Genomic DNA, 25,142 nt, shown 5'->3' with positions numbered 1-25,142 from the left:
AAGTATAGTAAGGACACGACATGATTAGTGGCTTTTTTGGTAAGAATTTCAAAGTTGTCAAAATGGCTCAAGGTACAGTATCACTGTTTAAGATGCAGTAAAATTACCGATACTTGTTTATTGGCAAAAGACTTTCAACTTTGGAATTGGGTAGTTTATCAGTAGCAAAGCAGTTCTGATATAATTATCCATTTTTATTATATATGATAGTGCCTAAATGTGCTAGGTGCTTTCCAAAATTAGGAAGAGACAAGAAGTCCCCGAACAGCAAATACTGTGTTGGTACTGTTGGAAATTATCCTCACAATTAAAACTCAGTGAATTAACAAGTAACCATAAGAATAACTGGATTAGAAGTTTCATAATTGCATCAAAAGTTTTAAAAAAGGAAAATATATCACCCCTATTTAAAAAATAAAATCGCTCCTATCCAGACATTTGATATGAAAGTCAGAGAGAACTGCAAGAACACAGTGAACATAGAAAAGTGAACTAGTTTCTGTGGTAGCACCTTCCCTTCATCAGCATTATTAATGCTATTTAGAATAGCAATTGGTATAAATAAATCTGATATTTTAACATATAAACAAACTATTTATTGGTATTCATTTACTTACTTCGGTACACTTCATAAGTTTTTCCTCAGTGTCAAAATCTCCCTGTAGTATTCTTTCACTTTGAATTCCTTCCATTGACTTTCCATCTACTGGGCTTACAACTCTGTAAAATAAGTGTAGAATAAATTAAAACTGAACCAGAGCATTCTTTCATCTAAAAATAAACTGTTCAACTTAAAAACCCATTGCTTTAAGTTAAATCAAACTCCAAAGGGTAAAATATTACTCTGGACTCTGAAGGCAGCAACTGCAGAGCTTCTTGCAGCTGCATGAGCTTCCTCCGGAGGTGGAGGTGGGTCTGATTCAACCCACCATGCCCTCCGAGCAGCTGTGCAGAAGATGGATAAGTCCTGACCCTCCTCTGCCCAGCCGGAATTAGGAGCCCCCTTTACTGGGGCACTCCTAGGAACAAGGGGACATCGGATTTCACAGGGAAGGGCTTATTTCACAGTCCGTGACATGTTTTTCACAGCCATGAAACTGGTAAGGCCCTAACTATAACAACAGATTCTCTAAGCCACCTAAAATGAAACTCATAAACCAGTGGTTTTCAACCCATGGTCCACAGACACACAGGTCTAGGATTTCCAAAGGGGTCCACACGTCCATTTGAAATTTTGGAGGAATCTGCAAATGAAAAGAGGTTGAAAACCATGGTCTTAAACCAACTCATATGTTATAGGAGTGATAGTGCCTTGACGTTCACAGCCACAGGGGTGGGGACGGAAATCTTGCAGCCCTCACTGAGTAGCCCCCCTCCATCTAATGAATGACATTGTTGAACTCTGAAGGGAGCCAACCAGTCCTCATCAGACAGGTGGGCTGTGGCTAAAAACAGGCAACACCATAAAGACGACCCTCTTCCCACCACTCCCAAACCAGGCAGTTATTAAAATCTCAGAAGACCATTACAGTCTAAAGTTATTCTCATAGTGATATCTAGAGGCGCACAGGCAGCTTTCACTACTATTTCCTTGTCAGCTTTAAATAGCAAGATATTAGTTTTAATTACAATACTATATTTTCCATTCTTTAAATATCCACCCTTCATTTCAAGAGAGGTGGGAAGAGAAGAGAAAATTCCAACAACCACACACACAGTTTTATTAACAAATATTCATACCCTTGGTTTACTTTTTCTTCACTCTCTACCCAGCAAATATCTACGTATTCTTTTAATTCTTCTGCATCCATTTTGCCACATGTAATTTTAAAGTCCTTCTTGTCCCTTAAAGCTTGACGTAAACCTTCCATCGTCTCTGGAGTTATTTGTACCATTAGTCCATCTAAAAGAGAAACAGTAAAAGTTCTCACTTTCCTTTAGAGAACAAAAAGGGAAGAGTACTTTCATAGAACCTTGGCTGGTCAATTTATCTTCTTGAATTGTTTAAGAAATGCAATTTCACAAGCCTGGGAGTAGAATATTGACTTTTTTCCTCATCACAATGTGAAATGCGATATGAAAAACTGTTAGTTCAATTTTCAAAGCTTTTTTGGTGAACAAAAAGGTAGACTAATGGAGCTGATGTTCCATCTGGTCAAAGTTTATTTCATGAAGCTTGAACAACTTAATGAGCCACAAAATGTCACACAAAAGTAGAGGTAAAAACTTAAGCATACAGGAAACAACTGAATTAAATCCTCCTACAAGCTTCTCATTTTGAAATTCTTTACAAAATGACAGGCATTAAATCAAGAGGTCCAAAAAAGCCACATCATAAAAGTGTCCTCAAACGAAGTATGTCCCAAACTGTGAATTTACATATAATAATTTATGCACACTTTTTTTTTTTCACGTTACAAACCTTAAAGAAAAAGCTTAGGTTTACAACGGGACAGACTCTTAATCGCATCAGTATTATGCAGAGTCGTGTTCCAACACCAATTCTTTGCCTCTTAATAAGGAATCATTTAAGATGCGATTCATACCTTCAACTATACTTGATTTAGCAAGAAATCCTGAAGATGTTTTTAGGGCTCCATTGAACACTACAAAACTTGCACCTGTAACTAAACACAAAAGTGAATACATCAGGTACTTCATATTGTCCATCTTTATGCTTAGTGAGTTAACAGTCATCTTGAAAGTGTAAAGCACTATACATCAAGTGCTAAATATTATGCTAGACTGAAAGTGCGCATAAAAGTTACTCAGTTATAGGAAGATGTGCTGATGTGGCTCTTGTTAGCATCAAGAGAATTCATTCCTTGAAATCAGGACTAGAAAAATGTATTGATTTTGCTAACTTTTTAAGTTTTAGGAAGATATGCAGCATCCCAACAGGATGCTGGCAGTCATATAGGCACAGAAACCAAAGAAGAAAACTGTGAAAGAATAGAAAATATGTAGTACCTAAAATTTGTTTCTTGCTTATAAATGAAGTTACCTCTAAAATTAGGTTTTAATTTCTGGAACATTCTATTAAGTAAAATAATTAATCCATTTTTAAATGGCACTAAAACCTGTAAAAACCCATTTACTTCACAATTAAATCTTCCCCTTGTCACTACAGACTACTTGCGAGAGCTTGCTAGGCACCGATTGTTTTCAAAGCACTATACAAACAAGAATTTAACTACTGTTAATTCCTCTCATTAGTCTCTAGTCTAGGATGTAACTAGACAGATGTAAAAGATATGTAGCCATCCAGAATCTGAACGATATTCCACAATTTATAGCAATTTTAAGAGTGTCAAAGTAATGGACCAGAAGCTATTCAACAGCACCCCTTCAAAATGTAAGCTGAATTAATACAAATACAAAAAGCTTCGGAAAAGGGACAAGTAACAGGTCAAAAGTTAGAGTGAAATTTGAATAATTTAGTGTAAATGGAATGTTAAGTGGAGGTTGTCAAACAATGCTTTATGTAATTGAAGTATTTTTCTAACCGCTGAATGTCATACATAGATGTCATCTACGCTTTTATTATTCTTTAGTTGCTTCATATTGTAGTTAAGGCATTCGGTACTATAGCGGATCATCTGCCCACACAAGCTACAGGAATATACCACCTTTTGTTCCTTGTAATCACCTACAACATTAGAGTGCACACACCAGTTTCAGAGGTTTGATAGAACACTAAAAACATAATAAACCACTTACCTCTCCTAGGGTGGCCAGTAGCACTGTTTGCTTGTGTCTGATAGACTCCATCACTCTGTACACAAACTAAGTGAGAATCTGCTTCAGTGCTAAAACTGGCTCCAATGCTAATAACATGCTCATTAGAAGAATGTATTACTTTCATTACCTGCAAATACAAAATGTTCATTTAGAAACTGACATTTCTGCAACAAAATCTTGCTCTGTTTTGTTGAATTCTCTGTGGACTCTGGTTGTGTGACAACTAAGTAGCATTTTTCAGGTAAAATGCTGTATTATGAAAATAACTGTCTCTATATGCGAGCATTAGCTCTCTCGATAAAAAGATGAAGTATAATTTACATTTTAAAATCTCTTTTTTGGAACTGATTTTTTTATGGAACTTGCAATAGCTTATTGGGGTAAATTTCTATGAACTTGTGACCACAACTTCAAAGTTCTACTGACTGGGAAAAGTCAATCTGAGTGAGTACCCCCTGACCAAGTATACTACCAAATATTAAGCATCTCCCAAGAGACCTTCATTTTTGATTTATAGGACAACGCAGTTTGCAGAACCTGGAAGGATCCTAAAGCTTCATAGCCTAATAGGGTCCCTAAAAACAGAAACAAATAAAACTCTTGCTCTATCATAGTTCCAAGCAGATCTACTGTAAATGTGAAAAAACAGTATGAATTCTGAGAAGACTGAAATCTGCAAAAACTGATTTGAAGTAACTTTTAGCAAAAAAAAAAAAAAATCTGGGTACTGTTTTGATATATATATAAAAAAATTACACTTTTGTAAAGCCACCTTTTAAAACTAGAACAAACTTCACAGTAGAAGAAGCTGAAGGCCTAAACATCCTTGGAAGAAATTTCAGTGAAATCTTTTTCCTCCTCATTTCTATTACCAATTAGCACCTATACTAATCACCAATCTTCCTGCTTAACATCCCAGCATGACCTAGGCAATATCGCTCACTTATTAGCACCAAAGCAAGGAGTCAGTCCGTAGGGAAAAAGTGTTTGGTGTTTTTTTTATTAGACATTCAAGTTTAAGAAATGGAAAATTAGTCCACTGAATAGTGAACAAAAGCAATTATAGGCCTCTCAGATTTGGAAAAGACAACACCCTGTAATACAGTGTCTTGCATTTTCCAGCTTCTACTCAAATTGGCCCACAGTGTTCTTGTCAACGTCTCATCTTTAAGATTTCAGCGGTATTACAGGAGGAGAATGGAAGGATTAGATTTCCTGAATAAATTAGTATGATCTACAAAATTATACTCACTTCATCATATCTCCTCAGAGGGATTTTAATGCAGCTTTTACCCATTTCCATATGAATAAATAAATTATCTATGGTATGCAAGGTATATTGATAATTTCTAAGGTCCTGTAACAAACAAAATACTTTATTAACTGACTGTTTAAGCAGCATAAAGTTTTAACCACTGACATACCATCATTTCTAAAAAAAGATTTTTTATGTCTTTTAACACTGTTTAAATAAAGTACTTCATAATTCTAACAACATTTTTTTGTCCTCAGGGCACTCTTGAGAGGCAAGCATTCTTCTTATTTCGATTTTACAGAGAGGGAAACATGCTAAGTGACTTGCCGGATAGGAACTATGGTCTAATTGAGCAGTGTAACAGAAAGTAAGTAATCTAATTATCTCAACATGCTAGTCAGTGGCTCCACATTTTGTCAAAACCAACAGATTAAAACAAAGCTAGTATTTATAACAAACCAAAAAAGGGGTAGCAAAGGGAACTTTGCCCAAAACACTAAACTAAACTAAAAAGGGAACTTTGCCCAAAACACTTGTTCTTATTTCAGCTTTCCAGAAAAATTCTACGTTGGGCCAAGAAACTGAAATTTAACATGCTTCAAATTGAACCAATTTGGTTATGTTAAAGAGAGGGTAAAACCAGCAACCACCTGAACTACAGAGATTACGGTCTACCCAAAAATCTTGCCAGCAATAGTTATCACCATTCAACTGAAAAAGTTGTTGTCCCTTCTGGGCATGCACTCTAAATAGTTTTAACCCTGCAAGATATAGTTTGGATAAAATGGATAAAAAGTCATAATGGATAAAAGTCCAGTGTTAGGTGTTGTTACAGAGGACAAAAGATTTAATTATGATCAAGACCAAGTATGACCTTGCCTTACTAGAGAATGCTCATACTCTTAAGTAGTTTGTAGTCTCCAGCTTGTTTACATTTCTCTAAAAATGTGCAGGTGAGCTGTTTGCAATAAATCATATATCAAGGCAGCATGCTGTAGCAAGCAATTAAATTTGGATCATGTGACATTACTGCTGCAACAGCCTGAAGAGCAAAATTTTATGATCACTTACAAACCCAAGTCTCCTAGATGTCAGCAGAGCCAGTCACCAGATCATTGCCTAAAGCTTTCTTACTGGAAAAAGCTGATTAATATTAACTACTTATTTTAAATGAATAAGCTGAAGTTATATTAGTATATTTCAATATCAATAACTAATCTGAAAGGCACAACTTAATACTATTCTAATAGAGCATTTCATTGTGTGAATAGACTGAAGTCTAATGTTCACTTCACACCTAAATTAAACCGTTACAACATTTTTCGCTAAAAGACAAATAGTTCAACTTCAAAATTGTGAGGGTAACTTCACACTCATCTGAAGTATAATTAGGAGGGTAAGGAAAATTATGTAAAACACTGTTTACTCACAACAAGTAAATTCATGATTGTGTGTCCTATCTCCCCAAAGAGAGGCTTTCGGTATCTGATGCTTGTTACAGGAGTTGGGTAGGCTTTCAGAGGAAGAAAAGAACACTGTTACACATAAAGATCAAACAAAATAATCTAACACAATTAAAATGTGACTTTTTAAAAAAAAAAAAAAATCAAATGCAGCCTTTCATTCTTTACCTTATGTAAAATGACAGACTTCAGCATTCATTGCAGGGAAATAGCATCAGAAAACAGACCATGTCTGTGCTTACTCTGATTCAGCAGCACAAGATGCCTGCATAGCTAATGCGAAAGAACAGCAGCCCCTAAAAGCAGGAAGAGTGCCACAGAAGAATTGCATTGCGGTGGCAACAGCCAGACTGTAAACTGGAGTGAATTCAATTCCCCACTTAGACTGTGAGAAAGGTGGTCAATAAGTTTCCACACGTTTGAGAGCAATTAAATGCCCAACTAATTATCAGTGGGATTTGTGTACTTGGCTCCTTCTACCCCATTTTGAACATCCAGAAGCCATATTTTCATGGAATAATTGACATGGAAATTTTTTTCCCCTTATGGAGAAACTTGATTACTAATGACTGATATGGAACTGAGGAATTTAATCCATAATGTATTAGACACTACTATTAGGTTTACATTAATAAGATCATAAAGCTCTGTTTTCAAAACACTTCACAAATATTAAATCTGATCATTCAAAAAGGATTCAATATACTATTGTACATATCCACAATCTAAGCTCTTTTGTCAGCACACTCAGATTCCGTGTCATAGGCTGGTTTAGCAAAGTTTATGTTTCTCCTGAAACAAAATTTGAAGAATCAATATTTTATGGTCAAATCCTACCATTTACACACATCTACCCAGACTAAGTTGATAGTGTTTCAAGAGGTGTCCAGCAGCACAGAATTTGAACCACAGTGTTTACAAAGTTTTTTTTGTTTTGTTTTTGTTTTGTTTTAAACAAACAGGTTTGATGTACAAAGTACAAATTTAAGGCCCAAGCCTTTGAAGAATCACACTTGTATTTAATTTTTGAAGGCAACAGCATTCACAGTGCATAAAGTTAAACATGTGCATACATCTTTACAGGATTGGGCCATAACATGCATACTTCGTGTTAAAACTCACCCCCGTATTCTGCTCCCAATCCCAACATTAAGCGAATTGGAAAAACCTTTGCCCATGGTATTTCCAGTTTTTGAATGAGAATGCCACAAAGGAAAGGATTATTTGGTAACAGGAGATTGTCAAGTTTTTGAAAAGTTGGTGCAACAAACAGAAATCCTCCATGATCCTTGCTACCAAGGAAGCTTTCAGTAAAGGTAAAATTTTCCAAGTTTCCTATGTATTTTCCTGGAGAGAGAGAAAGAGAGGGGGGAGAGAGGGAGAGGGAGAGTTAAAATCTTCACCATAAAAACCAAACATGTTAAATACGCATTCTTATACATGTTGGTACGTGGAAGAAATCCACCCATTACTATGTGAACACTATCTCCCTTGTGCATTTTTAAAGTAACAGAGTGCATATTGCAGCTTTTCAGGATAACAGGATACAGACCTTTATAGTTTTGTACAGTTCATTATTGAAGTACGTGCACATTAAAAAATTGCCGTTTTTAGAAGCCAAATGTGCTAAAAATATTGTCTCAGACTTTTGGTGCTATTGACATGGTATTGCATTTTATTCTATCACTATAAAGTCAATAGAACCCAGTTTCAAAACACTTCCTTCAACTCAGACAGATCTTTTTAATAAAACTAATTTACAAAACAATTAACACTTAACAAAAATTCTGTTGGGCAAGTCTATTTACATACAATTAGTTAACTTTTGCAAATTAAGCTCTAATACAGGAAAACATTTAAGCGGGTGCTTAACTCTATTCAGTATAGCACTTGTCTTCTAGAACCAGGGCTCAAAGGATTTACACCTATGACCCATCATACCAAAGTATTAGAGTAAAAAAAAAGAGGTGAAGACAAAAATGCAATGAGGCAGTTTATAGGAGAACTAATACGAAAAAAAGGACGCATTCCTCAACAAAATCCCCTGCATCACTTTGACAGAATCTGAGGAAATAGTTATGAGCACTGAGAACTTTCAAACAAAATTAGTAGGAACCCTCTAAGAATGCAACACCATTTATTTCCTGGTTTGTGTTAAAGTCAACAATAAGACACTAATCTTAAAGCTACAAGTTAAAACTCCATACCTTTCACTGCATCCTTATATATGTCAACAAACAATGTGAAGATTTCTTTAGGAACAGCATCTTCATTTGGCAAACATAGCAACATAATGATAATTTCTGCCTGACCCAAGCCATGTAATCCATTTGTTGAGAAGTACCAGCACTTTTCTGAAGAATCTTAGTGATAAGAAAAAAATTTTTTTTTTAATTCATCTACATGATACTCAGTCTTGGAATCAAAGATACCAGAAATTGGAATTAATAATCTGTGGTCCTCTGTCCCTTTACTCCTACCACTGCAATATTGCTGTCTACAATGTTTTTCTTTTTAAAACTGAAATTTCAGAAAGCACTGGATAACCCACAGCACAGGAGAGAGACTAACTCTCATAGGGACACTCTTCTCAGGCCATATTGTCTGGAGACCCAGGGGGAAGCACCATAAATGAGAAACACTGGAGCAGACAGTTCATTAAATGGGCATCAAGAAAAATCTGACAGGATACAGGTTCTGAACGACCTAACTGAATCAAGGTGCTGATTAAAGAAAGTTTTAATTGCAAAGGCAAACTTTACTATGGAACCCCAGGCACAGGCTTGTATCTTTGAGCGAAACAAGTAATACTCCTTCATTTATCATATCCTCTTGCATAAACAAGTATGTTGCATGTTTGCAGCACATGCAGGTGCCACACTTATGTCTGTTTAAGTGACTAATGAAAAGGCATCAAGAACTCAGTCATTTTAATAACAAAGGCCAGAAGGGACTATTGTGATCATCTAGTCTGACCTCCTGTGTAACACAGGCCATAGAACTTCCCCAAAATAATTCCTAGAGCATCTCTCTTAGACAAACATCCAATCTGGATTTAAAAATAGTCAGTGATAAAGAATCCACCACAACCCTTGGTAAGTTGTTCCAATGGTTTATTACCCTTACTGTTAAAAATTGCCTTACTTCCAGTCTGAATTTGTCTAGCTTCAACTTCCAGCCGTTGGATCATGTTATATCTTCTTATGCTAGACTGGAAAGCCCATATTATTAAAAATTTGTTCTGTACATAGGTATTTACAGTCTGTATTTTAAGTCACCCGTGAACTTTCTCTTTGTTAAGCTAAATATATGGAGCTCCTCAAGAGTCACTGTAAGGCATGCTTTCTAATCCCTTAATCATTCTTGTGGCTCTTCTCTGATCCCTCTCCAAGTTATCATTGTTCTTGAATTGTGGACACTGGAACTGAGCAGTATTCCAGCAACAGTTACACCAGCTCCAAATACAGATGTAAAATAACCTCTCCACTCCTATTCAAGACACCCAGGTTCACATTAGCTCTTTTGGCCACAGCACCACACTAGACGCTCATGTTCAGCTGACTATCCATCACAACTCCCAAATCTTTTAAACAGATATCTGAAGTTGCTGTAAAATGAACAGAAGTATTCTTTGATTGTTTACACAGCAGGGTCTCTAGAGCTTTATATTCAAACCTACAGATAAAAGAATCCCTATTAGACAGCACCTTACACAAATAAAGCATGAAATCTGTGTACAGTATGCATCAAAAATGCAGCACGCACTTCTGGGAAAAAACATTCTTATAAGAGTATTCTTATTCCTTCCTAATGAAAGATATTATGGTGAATACAGCCCTGCACTTGTCCTACAACCAAGGTAGGCACATAAATAAATTACAAAAGGGGTTAAAAGTTGCTTAAAAGCACACTGAAAAAATTACTTGAAAAACCTTAAATTTACAGATTGGATAAAATAAGGCAGCATATATCTCAAGTGTGAAAATGTTTTAATTTTATCTGCTCAGCCACCAAGATTAGTGAATTAAGAGTTTACATATTTCAAACATAATGAACCATGGAACATATGTAAATAAAGGGAAACAGTGTACATTACCTACTTACAAGATACTAACTTGACATTCACAAGGAGGTTTGCATTTAGGATAAATGTTAATGGATTAGGGCCTCCTTCTGCAAGAAGCAAGGTGACCTGCTGATGAGATGGGTGTTCTTCCACCAGAGGATCTAAATAAGATAACATGTGGATTAATTCCATATACCACCCAATATCCATTTCTTCTCTAACACATTACAAACTACAATGTATGAAATATGGTACTTGACACTTCCATCTTTCTACTTAAGTAAACTGCTAAAAACACATTCTCTTGAACCTAAGGCAGACATACAGCAGCCAATGAATAGCGACATCACTTTTGTTTAAAGATGACTAGACCATATCACATAAGCAAAGACAGCAGTATGTTCTGAAGTCACGTATAACATACAGCACCCAGGAACATGAAGATTAAACTCAATAAGTTTATGGAGGAGATGGTATGATGGGATAACATGATTTTGGCAATGAACTGAAATTTAAATATTCATGGTAAATAGGCCCAATGGCCTGTGATGGGATGTTAGATGGGGTGGGATCTGAGTTACTACAGAGAATTCTTTCCTGGATATCTGGCTGGTGAATCTTGCCCATATGCTCAGGGTTCAGCTGATCACCATATTTAGGGAGGATAAGGAATTTTCCTTCAGGGCAGATTGGAAGAGGCCCTGGAGTTTTTTTGCCTTCCTCTGTAACATGGGGCACAGGTCACTTGCTGGAGGATTCTCTGCTCCTTGAAGTCTTTAAACCATGATCTGAGGACTTCAATAGCTCAGACATAGGTCAGAGGTTTATCGCAGGAGTGGGTGGGTAAGATTCTGTGGCCTGCCTTGTGCAAGAGGTCAGACTAGATGATCATAATGGTCCCTTCTGACCTTAATATCTATGAATCTATGAAACATATTGGTATCTTGCCAGGAGCTTCAGGGCCACAATTAGCTTGCTAAATGTAGGCCTGGCTTGACATGAGTGATTAAACATGGGTGAAGCCTCATTTCTTGGGAGATAGGATTAGAGAGGTAAATGGATCAGCAGTCTGGAAACAGAATGTCTGTACTAGCTAAGATAAGGGGCAACATCCAGGAAACCATTTATGGACAAGATAACAATGGATAAGATAAGCCTGGAACATAAGGTGAGATAGAGTAAGTCATGCATGAACCTTAGAGACTAACCAATTTATTTGAGCATAAGCTTTCGTGAGCTACAGCTCACTTCATCGGATGCATACTGTGGGAAGTGTAGAAGATCTTTTTATATACACACAAAGCATGAAAAAAATACCTCCTCCCACCCCTCTCCTGCTGCTAATAGCTTAGTGGGTTTGTGTGTGGGGGGAGGTGGGGGGGGGTAAGAAAACCTGGATTTGTGCTGGAAATGGCCCACCTTGATTATCATACACATTGTAAGGAGAGTGATCACTTTAGATAAGCTATTACCAGCAGGAGAGTGGGGTGGGAGGAGGTATTGTTTCATGGTCTCTGTGTATATAATGTCTTCTGCAATTTCCACAGTATGCATCCGATGAAGTGAGCTGTAGCTCACGAAAGCTTATGCTCAAATAAATTGGTTAGTCTCTAAGGTACAAGTACACCTTTTCTTTTTGCGAATACAGACTGTCATAAATATAAAGGGAAGGGCAAACCCCTTTGAAATCCCTCCTGGCCAGGGGAAAGCTCCTCTCACCTGTAAAGGGTTAAGAAGCTAAAGGTAACCTCGCTGGCACCTGACCAAAATGACCAATGAGGAGACAAGATACTTTCAAAAGCTGGGAGGAGGGAGAGAAACAAAGGGTCTGTGTGTCTGTCTTTATACTGTTTTCTGCCGGGGATAGACCAGGAATGGAGTCTTAGAACTTTTAGTAAGTAATCTAGCTAGGCATGTGTTAGATTATGATTTCTTTAAATGGCTGAGAAAAGAATTGTGCTGAATAGAATAACCAATTCTGTCTGTGTATCTTTTTTGTAACTTAAGGTTTTGCCTAGAGGGGTTCTCTATGTTTTTGAATCTAATTACCCTGTAAGATATCTACCATCCTGATTTTACAGGGGGGATTTCTTCATTTCTATTTACTTCTATTTTTATTAAAAGTCTTCTTGTAAGAAAACTGAATGCTTTTTCATTGTTCTCAGATCCAAGGGTTTGGGTCTGTGGTCACCTATGCAAATTGGTGAGGTTTTTTATCCAACATTTCCCAGGAAAGGGGGGGTGCAAGTGTTGGGAGGATTGTTCATTGTTCTTAAGATCCAAGGGTCTGGGTCTGTAGTCACCTAGGCAAATTGGTGAGGCTTTTTACCAAACCTTGTCCAGAAAGTGGGGTGCAAGGTTTTGGGAAGTATTTTGGGGGGAAAGACGCGTCCAAACAGCTCTTCCCCAGTAACCAGGATTAGTTTGGTGGTGGTAGCGGCCAATCCAAGGACGATGGGTGGAATATTTTGTACCTTGGGGAAGTTTTGACCTAAGCTGGTAAAGATAAGCTCAGGAGGTTTTTCATGCAGGTCCCCACATCTGTACCCTAGAGTTCAGACTGGGGGAGGAACCTTGACACAGACTAACACGGCTGTTACTCTGAAGCCTGTCATGCATGAACCGTGCATGCTATACAGGGATTGGCTTGGTCCAATCCAAAAATATGTAATGTAAATGTAACGTGTAAATAATTATATTATATAAAGGAAGAGGTCTGCTGTGTAACTTTGGATGCATGGTATACCCTATACCCACTCCCTATGCTTGAGTCCCATCATATCAGGGTAACTTTGCTGTGTGCCAAATAAAGGAACCTGCATAATGAGACTAGAGTTCAACTGAGAGTGGAAGAGTTCTTGCTAAATAGTACTAAAACTCCTCAACACCACATGTGGTCTGCAGCTTATATGCAGTAGTATACTTCACATGCAAACATACTTGGGCTCAAATACTAATGGATACCATTGTGGTTATGCTCATGTTTTTTTTCATAACATACAAGTTCATATAAATGCAAGTTCAGATACCAAGCTGGATCTAAAATAATGTGCATTTCAAAACAATGTTAATTTGGCTTCTGCAATGTCACAGTGGATACACAAAGGTTCATATAATTTTACAAAGCTTACTTCCAGTAAATATTAGTATTCCCCAGTCCAAAATTTTACCTTTTCCTTTTTCTCCAGTTGCAAGTAAGAGAGGTGGCAGTCCATCATCATCAGGAATAAGGCTAAACTCTTTGCTAACACAGTTTTCAATACCACATAGCATTCTGTAGTCTGAAGGACTAACAGGTGAATCATCATTAGTTTGGTTCACTGTTCCAAGGCTAGGAGACTTCTCAACTTTTGTAATAAAAGGTAATCCATCAGCAGCTGGAATTAGAGAGTCAAGACTATGCAACATCTCAGTTTGCACTGCAGTGGGCAACTGATCATCATCTGGAGCAACATGTAAGGAACAATGGAATTTCTCAGTTCCTGCAGAAACTGGAGTTTCATCCTTTGGTTTTGTATCAGTTACACAGATGTCATCTGCCGGACTTGCAACCTATGAGAAACAAAATAGACTGTTGATTAGATTTGTTATTCACTGTCCCTGAACAACACTAGTATTCTCCTGTATTAGTGTTTCAAATGTAAAAGCAGCCAGCAAAGAGAATATACAGTCATAGACCATTTTAGGGGATATTTTCCTAAAACAGAAAGCAAGCCACATCTCTGAAAATTACAATACTTTTGCATCTTTAATACATATTGGTCTCTGTTACGGAACAGGTAAATATGTCTGAGTCTAAAATAATTAGTATAATATTTAGTCTGATATTTACCTGTTCTATAGTAATTAATACCTAAAAATGGAGCATCTACTATTTTAGAGTATGACACAGTCAGTAGACACAACACAATCAAGGATTACATTACTAGCCACGTAGACTGTGAACAACTGGGCAGAGTTACCAGTATGACTTTATTTTGCAAGGCTCTTGAATACTGTAATTTGCCATAATTTGGACCTGAAGTATCTGCAGACAGTTATCTTCACATGATTTACTAATAGCAGCTTACTCCAGCATTTAATAGTAATGCTCACTCCTACTCTAAGTGTCACATCTATGTTGACCCCTCAGTGAATTATGTAAAGCTGACAGGGTGTGGCGATACAAAGCAGCACAAAAAGGATCTCAGTTTTTCCCATATGACTAAAGGAAAACCAAAATCCCACACCATCAGCCCAGGCATTCCCTCCTCCCTTCTTTTTCCATTTCATTGATGCAGCTCTCCTGGAATTGACAGTTTCTCAGTGTGCACTGGGTTGTGACAGAAGTGCCATTTGTTTTAAGCACGGGTACCAGGAATGCGCACATAGAAAATAATTTTTTGGTGTTCAGTTTTTTAAGGGCTTGTTTTTTTGTGAGCAGATGAGGATAACTGGCTTCCCTACATTTTAAATTTGCAAATTTATACAATAAGTTGTATCCCTCTCCCGCCATCTCTCCTGCTCTCTTGCTTTCTTGAACTATAAGATCTTTGGAAAAGACCACATCTTTGTAAAACAGTTGGCTCAATGGGACACAACAACTTCAATGCAAGTAATAAAAACATCTTTTTAATTAAAAAGAAAAAAAGCGTTGGTATGATAAGGCAGGGCAGGAAGGGAGAGAAAGGTGCTAGACTTTCCCACTCCCAGCAGGAACAATCAAGAGACTGTCTTCCTCCCTATGCCAGCACCATACAAAATACAACCACCCCTACCTCCAAAAAAACACCCTCACCTTTCTATTCAGTTTGAACATTGAAAAGACAGATTATTTTCAATTCTGACATGGTGCACCAGGGCATTAAGCAACTCCTGGCAGAACCAGGTTAGTTTTTAAAGACAGAAGCAATTTTTTATCTGATCATTTAAAAGAAAAAATAAAATGGGAACTTTTACTGTTAACATGTTAATAAAGACAGACTTCAGAACTTTAAGATAGAAACACTCATAGCCAAAACCAATTACCTTAATGCTATGCAGAAGAACTGGAGTCATAACATTTTCTACATAACATTTAACTACATAATTTTAAAGTTTCAGTGGAGACACAGTACACTGCACATACTCTTATCCACATGGTTTGTTTAAATGGGGTTTCGTGTACAACTTCAACATAAAAACTGAACAGCTACCCAACGTCTTTCCAGAAAGCAGGGTGGATAAAAAAAAAGTTGAATCATTTTTTTAAATTAATCAGATTTTTTATTTAACCTGGATTTTTATTGTTATTCAATTATAATAATTTATTTTAAAAAATAAACCTGTTTAAGATTAAAGCTCAATTTAATAAAAAAAACATATGTTAGACTAGGGCTGTCAAGTGATTTTAAAAAATAAATCAGTTACTGTTAAACTATAATAGAATTCCATTTATTTAAATATTTGTGCATGTTTTCTACATTTTCAAATACATTGATTTCAATTACAACACAGAATACAAACTGTACAGTGCCCACTTTATATTTATTTTGATTACAAATTTGTGCTGTAAAAAACAAAAATAGTATTTTTCATTTCACCTCATACAAGTACTGTAATGCAATCTCTATCATGAAAGTTGAACTTACAAATGTAGAATTATGTAAAAAAAAAACCTGCATTCAAAAATAAAATAATGTAAAAAACTTTAGGGCCGACAAGTCCAGTAAGTCTTACTTCTTGCTCAGCCAGTGACTCATACAAACTTGTTTGTCTACATTTGCAGGAGATAATGCTGCCCGCTTCTTGTTTACAGTGTCACCTGAAAGTGAGAACAAGCATTCGCATGGTACTGTTGTAGCCCATGTCGCAAGATATTTACATGCCAGATGCGCTAAAGATTCACATGTCCCTTCATGTATCAACCACCATTCCAGAGGACACGCATCCACGTTGATGATGGGTTCTGCTCAATAACGATCCAAAGCAGTGCAGACCAACGCATGTTCACTTTCATCATCTGTGTCAGATACCACCAGCAGAAGGTTGATTTTTTTTTGGTAGTTTGCTTTCTGTAGTTTCTGTATCAGAGTGTTGCTCTTTTCAGACTTCTGAAAGCATGCTCCACATCTCGTCCCTCTGAGATTTTGGAAAGCACTTGCGATTCTTAAACTTTGGGTCGAGTGCTGTAGCTATCTTTAGAAATCTCACATTGGTACCTTCTTTGTACTTTGTCAAATCTGCAGTGAAAGTGTTCTTAAAACGAACTACGTGCTGGGTCATCAGAGACTGCTATAACATGAAATACATGGCAGAATGCAGGTAAAACAGCAGGAGACATATTATTCTCCCCCAAGGAGTTCAGTCAAAATTTAAATTAATGCATTTTTTTTAACAAGTGTCATCAGCATAGAAGCATGTCCTCTGAATGGTGGCTGAAGCATAAAGGGGCATACGAATCTTTAGTATATCTGACACGTAAATATCTTGCAATGCCGTCTAGAAAAGCACCATGCGAATGCCTGTTCTCAATTTCAGGTGACGTAAATAAGCCAGCAGCTTTACCTTCCGTAAATGTAAACGAACTTGTTAGTCTTAGGGCATGGCTACACTTGCGAGTTACAGCACAATAAAGGAGCCCCGGGCGCACTAGCTCACTACCCGTCCACACCGGCAAGGCACGGAGAGCTCTCTGACTCTGTGGCTACAGAGCTGCTGGTACTCCAACTCAGCGAGTGGAATAACACTTGCTGCGCCCCCGCTGGAGCGCCGCAGCGCCAGTGTGGACGAGGTGTTGCATTACTGCACTCTGATCTACTCCAGAAACGTCCCATAATCCCCTTAAGTCAAGTGGCCACTCTTGTCATTGTTTTTGAATCGCTGCAGGAATGCGGATATGCCCTTTGAAAGCTCCGTTTCTGACAGCCAGCTGCTTATCTGCTCCAAGACAAAGCAAGCCATTCGCGTGGAATGCTGTGGGGGGGGGGGGGATTTGCGGGGGGTCTGCTGCTGTCTGAACTTACAAGACAGCATGCTGACATGCTCTCAGCCCCCCCAAACCCCACTCTCTCTCCCCCACATACACACAACACACTCCCTGTCACACTCCACCCCACCCGTCCCATTTGAAAAGCACATTGCAGTCACTTGCATGCTGGGATAGCTACCACAATGCACTGCTGTCTGTGGCCACTGCAAGAGCTGCTAATGTGGCCATGCCAGTGTGCTTGAAGCTATCAGCGTGGACAGACTGCAGCGCTTTCCCTACTGTGCTCTCCAAAGGCTGGTTTAACTCAAAGCGCTCTACATCTGCAAGTGTAGCCATGCCCTTAACGATTGGCTGAATAAGAGGTCGGACTGAGTAGACTTGCAGGCTCTAAAATTTTACATTTTTTTTTTTACATAACTGCACTCAAAAATAAAACAACCTACCTTTGTAAGTAGCACTTTCACGATAAAAAGATTGCATTATGGTATTTGTATGAGGTGAATTGAAAAATACTATTTCTCTTGTTTATTGTTTCTACAGTGCAACTATTTGTAATAATAATGTAATGCAACACAGAATACAAAGTGTTGTAACTGAAATTAATATATTTGAAAATGGAGAAAAACATCTAAAAATATTTAATACATTTCAATGGGCATTCTATTGTCTAACAGTGCAATTAAAACTGCTATTAATTTTTTTGAGTTAATCGAGAGTTAACTGCGATTAAATCAACAGCCCTAGTTAAGACCTAAATTTATTATAATCTCTTAAACATTAAATAAAAAGTAAGTATGTTGAATCCATGAGCCTCTATCAATAACACTGGCTTTTCTATACAGAGAAAGCAGCAGGGAAAAACTAACTTTTGAGGCCAAGCTTTATAAATATAGCCCAGTATGTAATATACTACCTTTAGAGCCTGATCCTGTGTGGGACCCAGGGGCTGGCAAAGTCATCACAAGTGCTGGGACCCAACCTCTGACTCCAGGAATCATCGTCATGTATCTCATCAGGATCATCCACTGAGTTAGGCCTAGTGTCATACTCCTATTTTATAGTTTCTCCCTACCTGAGCTCTGATTGGCTCAGTTCTCAAATTATGAATATTTATGACTGTACCCACCATGGAAACTTACTCTCCAGCTCATGGAAAAACACTGATCTGCCCAGTAACTAACTGACCTTGCTTCTGAGCACTTCAAGCAAATGGCCTTGCTCTGTCTTCTTGCATGCATACACAAACAGAAATCCCCCTCAGTCTCTAAACAAACAAAATACTGCAATGCAAAAGGCATGCAGATTACATAAGCAGAAATCTTGTATTGTTGTTAGTTCTTTTGTTTTTCTGAGGGTTTGGGTAGTTATTTAACAAAGGAGAAGGAGTAAGGTGTGCAACCAGAAAGGAGCAACACTAGTATAAAAGCAAGAAACTGTGAGAAGAAGAGACGTTCTTTGAAGTGTAGCCTTTAGTGTTTACACACCTGGGAACTGGAGGAAAAACCTGTTATGGCTGCATATTGTAAAAAAGACTATTTGGGAATATTTTCAAGAAATTCAGGAACCTCTGGTCTGGATAAAAAAGGAACATGTGCCAAATGTAAACAGTGCAACAAAGAGATTCAAGGCCTGGTTAACAGAATGAAACACTATGAAAAATACGCCTCAGAAGGCAATGACTTCGAAGATGACAATGTGGACATGTCTGAGCAATATGTATCGACTGGTTAGTCAACTTATTTTGATACCATTCTTATGGACTCCCTACAATGTCTTAATATGCTAGTAAATGAAAACTTAGATTATTGTCATAAATTTGTGTTTTGGGTAGATTACTTAGTTACAAATTTCAAAGTGTCTGTTCAAAATGTAATTGGTTTATTAGTTTGTTATGGGAGTATTTATCAATTAAATTTTTACTATTACTGCTGGACTTCTGGAATGATTTCTTTATTGCTCAATGTAATCAGACATTCAAGGTGAGGATCTCCTGTTTAAAAGTAAATCTGATGTATAACGATGGATGTTCATATATGTAAACATCCATCATCTGCAATATCTGCTGGTACCACCAGCAGTGCTGCAACTAAACATATGTCAAACAGTAAATTACCTGTTAATAAAAGAAACATTTTCTTCATTATCATCAACCATGGACAAATTCAGCACCAACAAATTCCAGCAAGGCTCTAGATTGTTCGGTTCATTTATGCAACAAATTCTCCTTTCATCTTGTTCAGAACAAGCGTTTCACTGACATGGCTCAGCCATTATGACCAGACTACACTCCACCTAGCAGGACAGACATTGTTGCTGGGGATGTTGCTGGATATAGTGTAGGAGAAGGAAATTGATCAGTGTGCAGAAAACATCGAGAGGAAATTCATTGATCTGAGTCTTGATGGATGGAGCAATATAAACAGTGATCCAGTAATGTGTGCTTGTGGAACAAAAGAAGATGGCATTGCCTATTTTACAGAAACAATTGATACATCAGGAAGTGCCCATACAACAGACTATTTAAAAGAAAGAGCTGTAAAAGCTGGAACAAACTGACCACGAATTAAAGTGTCAAGAGCATAGCTTTGTCACAGACAATGCTTCAAATATAGCAAAGATGAGAAGAAATCTAGAAGAAGATGATGAAGAAAACCTGAAATATATATATGTATGGGAGCTGTGTTCATTTAATGGATCTTCTAGCCAAAGACTTAAGTACAACTCCAGGAATGAAGGAAAATGTTGAAACCGCAAGATACTTCCATAACAACGCACTTTGCTTCAGCTTTACTGAATAGAGCTGAAGGATCCAAACTAATTCTCCCTCAAGATGTATGATGGAATTCAGTGGTTGACTCTTTTGAGCTATTTATTAAGCACTAGACTATTCTGATAAATTGTAAAGGAATTTGTGACAAAATAGATGGAACTATCACAACGAAAGCAGTCAACTTCAGACTAAAGCAAAATGTAGACGATATGCTGAATATACTAAATCTATTACCATAGCCTTGGACAATCGGCAGAAAGATTGCTACTGCATTACTGATGCTGTTGAAATTTGGAAAGAACTTCAAAAGATATTGCAGAAAGCAATACCCAAAGACAAAGTTAAACTGCAGGTAGTGAAGAAACGGATTTATTCCACCTCATTTTCTTGCCAATATTTTCAACCCAAAGTCTTAGAGTAGGTGCCTAACCCCTTAAGGAGATGCTGCTATGGCCTGGGTATCTTATAATCAGGCATCAATCATACCTACCATGATACGTTTCAGGGCTGGAGGTGAACCATTCGAGCAGACATGTTTGCTGATGATGTTTTTAAAGAAGTCACACCACAGAACTGATGGAAGTCAATGAGCACCTGGAACCAGAGTTTGCTGAAGTGCTAAACCAGCTTTTGACAGAAGTAGGAATAGAAAGAATCTTTTTCATTTGGACTAATTCATTCAATGTTGAGAAATCTACTGAGAGTTGAAAAAGCAGGAAAACTTGTGTCTCAACCTACGAATAAAAATGAGGAAGGAAGGGATAAGATTTACTAGTTTTAAAAATCTGAAGGACAACTAAGTAACTTAGGAGGTTGCTGTCTCATTGTCAAGGGACGTAGGCAGATAGGAACTTAAGCTCCAGTCAGTCACTTTCAAATTGGCATATTTGAAAATTTTCCCAGGCTGACCTGAAATAATCAGTTTAATTCACTGACTATAGTTATTCCCTCTATTCCTTTAATGAATCATTTAATTGTAAAATATGAAACTTGTTTTGACAAGAGAAGTTTATGTATCTAAAACATTTAAGGTTGTTTTGTATTATAAGTTTTATATGCTATTTTGTGTTTAATTAAATTCCAGTTACCATCCTAATGCAGCTTGACATGAATAATGAGCAAAAAGTCACTTATCTAAATAAGCAACATATCATCCACGATGTTCTCACACACTAAAAATGTACCATTAAAAATAATTGAAAACGTTAAACTATATAATTGCTTAAATAAATGTATATAGTTACAATGTAACTTCCAAGGTAGCAAAAAAGATGTAACAAATTTAGTGTAAAGGTTCTATTTAGTTGTAATAGAACCATTAAAACATGTTGAATCAACCAGTGAGAATGTATCTTTCTTTAGAAAATAACTGAAGTACAAATGAAAAAGTTGATTAAAATTGATGAAATCCAACTGGCCTGAAAGGAGTCAAAGCCACATAACACTGCATTTATGAGGGTGTGTCATAAATGTAAAGGGAAGGGTAAACCCCTTTAAAATCCCTCCTGGCCAGAGGAAAAATCCTCTCACCTGTAAAGGGTTAAGAAGCTAAACGTAACCTCGCTGGCACCTGACCAAAATGACCAATGAGGAGACAAGTTACTTTCAAAAGCTGGGAGGAGGGAGAGAAACAAAGGGTCTGTGTCTGTTGGTATGCTGCTTTTGCTGGGGATAGACCACGAATGGAGTCTTAGAACTTTTAGTAAGTAATCTAGCTAGGTATGTGTTAGATTATGATTTCTTTAAATGGCTGAGAAAAGAATTGTGCTGAATACAATGACTATTTCTGTCTGTGTGTCTTTTTTGTAACTTAAGGTTTTGCCTACAGGAATTCTCTATGTTTTGAATCTAATTACCCTGTAAGGTACCTACCATCCTGATTTTACAGGGGTGATTCCTTTACTCCTATTTACTTCTATTTCTATTAAAAGTCTTCTTGTAAGAAAACTGAATGCTTTTTCATTGTTCTCAGATCCAAGGGTTTGGGTCTGTGGTCACCTATGCAAATTGGTGAGGATTTTTACCAAACCTTTCCCAGGAAGTGGGGTGCAAGGGTTGGGAGGATTTTGGGGGGAAAGACGTGTCCAAACTACGTTTCCCAGTAAACCCAGTTAGAGTTTGGTGGTGGCAGTGGTTATTCCAAGGACAAAGGATAAAATTAATTTGTACCTTGGGGAAGTTTTAACCTAAGCTGGTAAAAGTAAGCTTAGGAGGTTTTCATGCAGGTCCCCACATCTGTACCCTAGAGTTCAGAGTGGGGGAGGAACCTTGACAGGGTGTCATCTTAAACGGGCAAACAAAGCTGTTTAAAGACAATCAACTTTTTATCTATAAAAATCATGAATCAGTGTATACTTTTGAGAATATACCATATGCACCTCTGGTAAGTCAGGGCTTGCTGGACTCAGCTCTTGCGAAGACTTCTTGACTCCAGAAGATAGTTTTGTTGTGTCTGCAACTTCACCATTAGGCAAAATACCATCTGCAAACCAGACTCTCCTCTGTTCTCTGGCACACAGCCCTAAAATGGGTTAAAAAAAGAATACTAACTTGGTATTACCACAGTTTTCCAACAGCAAAAGCGTCTGTATAAATTTTCAGGCTTTTTTCCAAATTAAGATTTTACATTAAGCATGTTGGATTTAGTATGAACCATAATTATAGTTCAGAGATTTTTGGAGTGCAAGTGATGCATCTTTCTACATATATTTCTTCAAAACATGGGAATTTTCTGATTTAAAAGTAGTAAAAGTTACTGGAACTAAGCAGTCACCGTACACACAAAACTGGTATTCTCTGCAATCAGTCAAGCAGAACTGTGGGCAAAGATATTCCCACACCAGCAGCAGAAGTAACCAAGCTATACTTAATGCATCAATTCCTAATTAGTTAAAACAGGCTGCTATTTACTTAATCAATTACCTCTCATGTTGGATCATATTAAAGAAGTTCTGTATTAAAATCACAAATGAGTTTGATTCCCCATAGTTTAAATTCCAGGGTATTACTAATTAAGAGGTCTCTTGGTTTTTGGTACTGTTTCTCTCCCTCTGTGTGAAACTTGCAAGCTGCTAATTGTGTTAGTACATCCTAAGACAGAGTCTGTTCTCAAAGCAATACTTTGTAACAACAGAAACAGCACAGAGACTCCCCGCCCTTTTGTTGTAGTTATCTCGCTTTATTAACAATCGTGATTAAAATAGAGGATGTATGTGGATGGATGCTTGGTGTGGATAATAACTGAATGATCAGGGAGGTGCCAGCCTAAGAATCCAGTGTCCATCGGCCGAAGAAGGTGTCAAGTGGAAACAAATATAGGACCCCCGGAGGGCAGACTGGAATCCACCCAACAGCCTCAAGGATGGGAGAACTGAACAACACGGAGCAGTCAGGAATGTACCATCTGCTGATTGATTCAGGAACAGCATGATGAAGCAATTCCCATAGACTGGCATAGGAATAGTTTTTAGAGTCCATTTTTATAGGAATTTGATAACTTTGGGGTCTGATTCTGCAAACCAACTTCCAGGAGTGTCAGACGTATATCTGACAAGGCCCTACTCCCTCCTCATGTCCAGGCGACCTGGCCAGTGGCTTGGCATGAAGACCTCTAAGGCTGGTAAGTATGGTAACAACTTTGCAGGACGTGTGTGTGTGTGTGAATAAATATTAAATTGAATGGAATGTTATAGCTATAACTAACTGCTTACTATGATTCTTTCTTTCTGTATTCAGAATAAATGTGGCATTTTGCCTTTTCCCCTTTTAAGAAGATCCTGCTGGTTTTTATTTTATTGGTATACCACTGGAGTAATACAAGGATGGCAACATACCACGGATACAAGACAATAGTTTATCAACAAAACAATTCATATAACTTACCACTTTTTGTTTTAAAGACACTCTAAGTACATCTAATCTTTTATCAGTGACATTTTTGTAGTAAGCAGAAAAAATTCAGAAGTGTAGTTGACATAAATGAGATGAAAATGTGCTTTATCCATTATCACTTCTCGCCAGAGAATGTTGTCACCCAGCTACTTGCTTTGTTTCAGTATTATTTATCTTCCTGTAGCACCTAGAGGCCCCATCTGAGATCACAGTCCCTTGTACTATACATTGGACACAGTAAGAGACAGTCCCTACCCTGAAAAGCTTACAACCAAACTAGACAAGATAGGGGTAATATACTTCCTTTAGCTATTTAACAGATGAAGAACTAAGACAAAGAAATTGAGTGACTCACCCAAGCTCACACAGGGAACCTGACTCCAAGTCCAGTATCTTAACCCTAATACCATCTTTTTTCTCAACCCATAGCCTTTTCTGAATGGCTACACTGATCGACTAAATAAATCTAGCCATTCTGCAAAAGCATCTATTCTGTGTATGTGTTGAAAGAGTATATGCTGAATAACTTAGAAAATTTAGATAACAGATTTAAATAATTTTGAGTTGCACTTACCATCAGCACCTGGTTGTTTAAGTACAGAGATAGGTAACAAAAGAGAAGATGAAGGAGAATTAGGTGTGCCAACTGTCTGGGCTTCCTGCAAAGGTGGAACAGTAGAACAATATTCAGAGGAGACACTGGAATTAGGGATAGTACCAGTTGGACTCATCATCCTTTCAAATGCCTGTGCTAAAAGGAAAAATAATGCACTTAGTGTATAAGATCGTGCCATTTATTAAATGTTTACAGCTGCCTCAAATTTTAAGTTAAATATTCCTGTCTATTTTTCTTCAAAATGTAGAAATGGACACTCGTACAGCCTTTTGCTTCAGCAATGAGCATACAACAAACCATGTAATTCCTGCAACCACACATGCCTCATTTACAACAAAAACAATGAGGAGTCTTTGCGGCACCTTAGAGACTAACAAATGTATTTGGGCAT

The 25,142-nt window shown here is 37.5% G+C and overlaps 1 protein-coding gene across 4 annotated transcripts in view; it reads right to left on the bottom strand.

Annotated features, from left to right (window-relative positions):
- ZFYVE16 (zinc finger FYVE-type containing 16) overlaps window positions 1-25,142 on the bottom strand; it is a 55,211-nt gene that overhangs the window by 4,147 nt on the left and 25,922 nt on the right. For 2 of the 4 annotated variants that reach the window (XM_073344355.2, XM_073344356.2), the window contains 12 exons: window positions 24,710-24,886; window positions 22,623-22,765; window positions 13,696-14,077; window positions 10,564-10,686; window positions 8,667-8,822; window positions 7,582-7,806; window positions 6,427-6,509; window positions 4,994-5,098; window positions 3,721-3,868; window positions 2,547-2,627; window positions 1,741-1,903; window positions 618-720 (listed from right to left, as the gene is read on the bottom strand). In XM_073344355.2, coding sequence (XP_073200456.2) covers window positions 618-720; window positions 1,741-1,903; window positions 2,547-2,627; window positions 3,721-3,868; window positions 4,994-5,098; window positions 6,427-6,509; window positions 7,582-7,806; window positions 8,667-8,822; window positions 10,564-10,686; window positions 13,696-14,077; window positions 22,623-22,765; window positions 24,710-24,886 — 1,889 coding nt within the window. The remainder of the gene's footprint in view (window positions 1-617; window positions 721-1,740; window positions 1,904-2,546; window positions 2,628-3,720; window positions 3,869-4,993; window positions 5,099-6,426; window positions 6,510-7,581; window positions 7,807-8,666; window positions 8,823-10,563; window positions 10,687-13,695; window positions 14,078-22,622; window positions 22,766-24,709; window positions 24,887-25,142) is intronic. The other 2 variants (XM_073344357.2, XM_073344358.2) reach the window with 2 other exon arrangements.

The sequence above is a fragment of the Lepidochelys kempii genome, chromosome 5 (genome assembly GCF_965140285.1).
Source record: "Lepidochelys kempii isolate rLepKem1 chromosome 5, rLepKem1.hap1, whole genome shotgun sequence".
In the NCBI taxonomy this organism is placed as follows: Eukaryota; Metazoa; Chordata; order Testudines; family Cheloniidae; genus Lepidochelys; species Lepidochelys kempii.
This window is presented reverse-complemented; position numbering and strand designations above follow the sequence as displayed.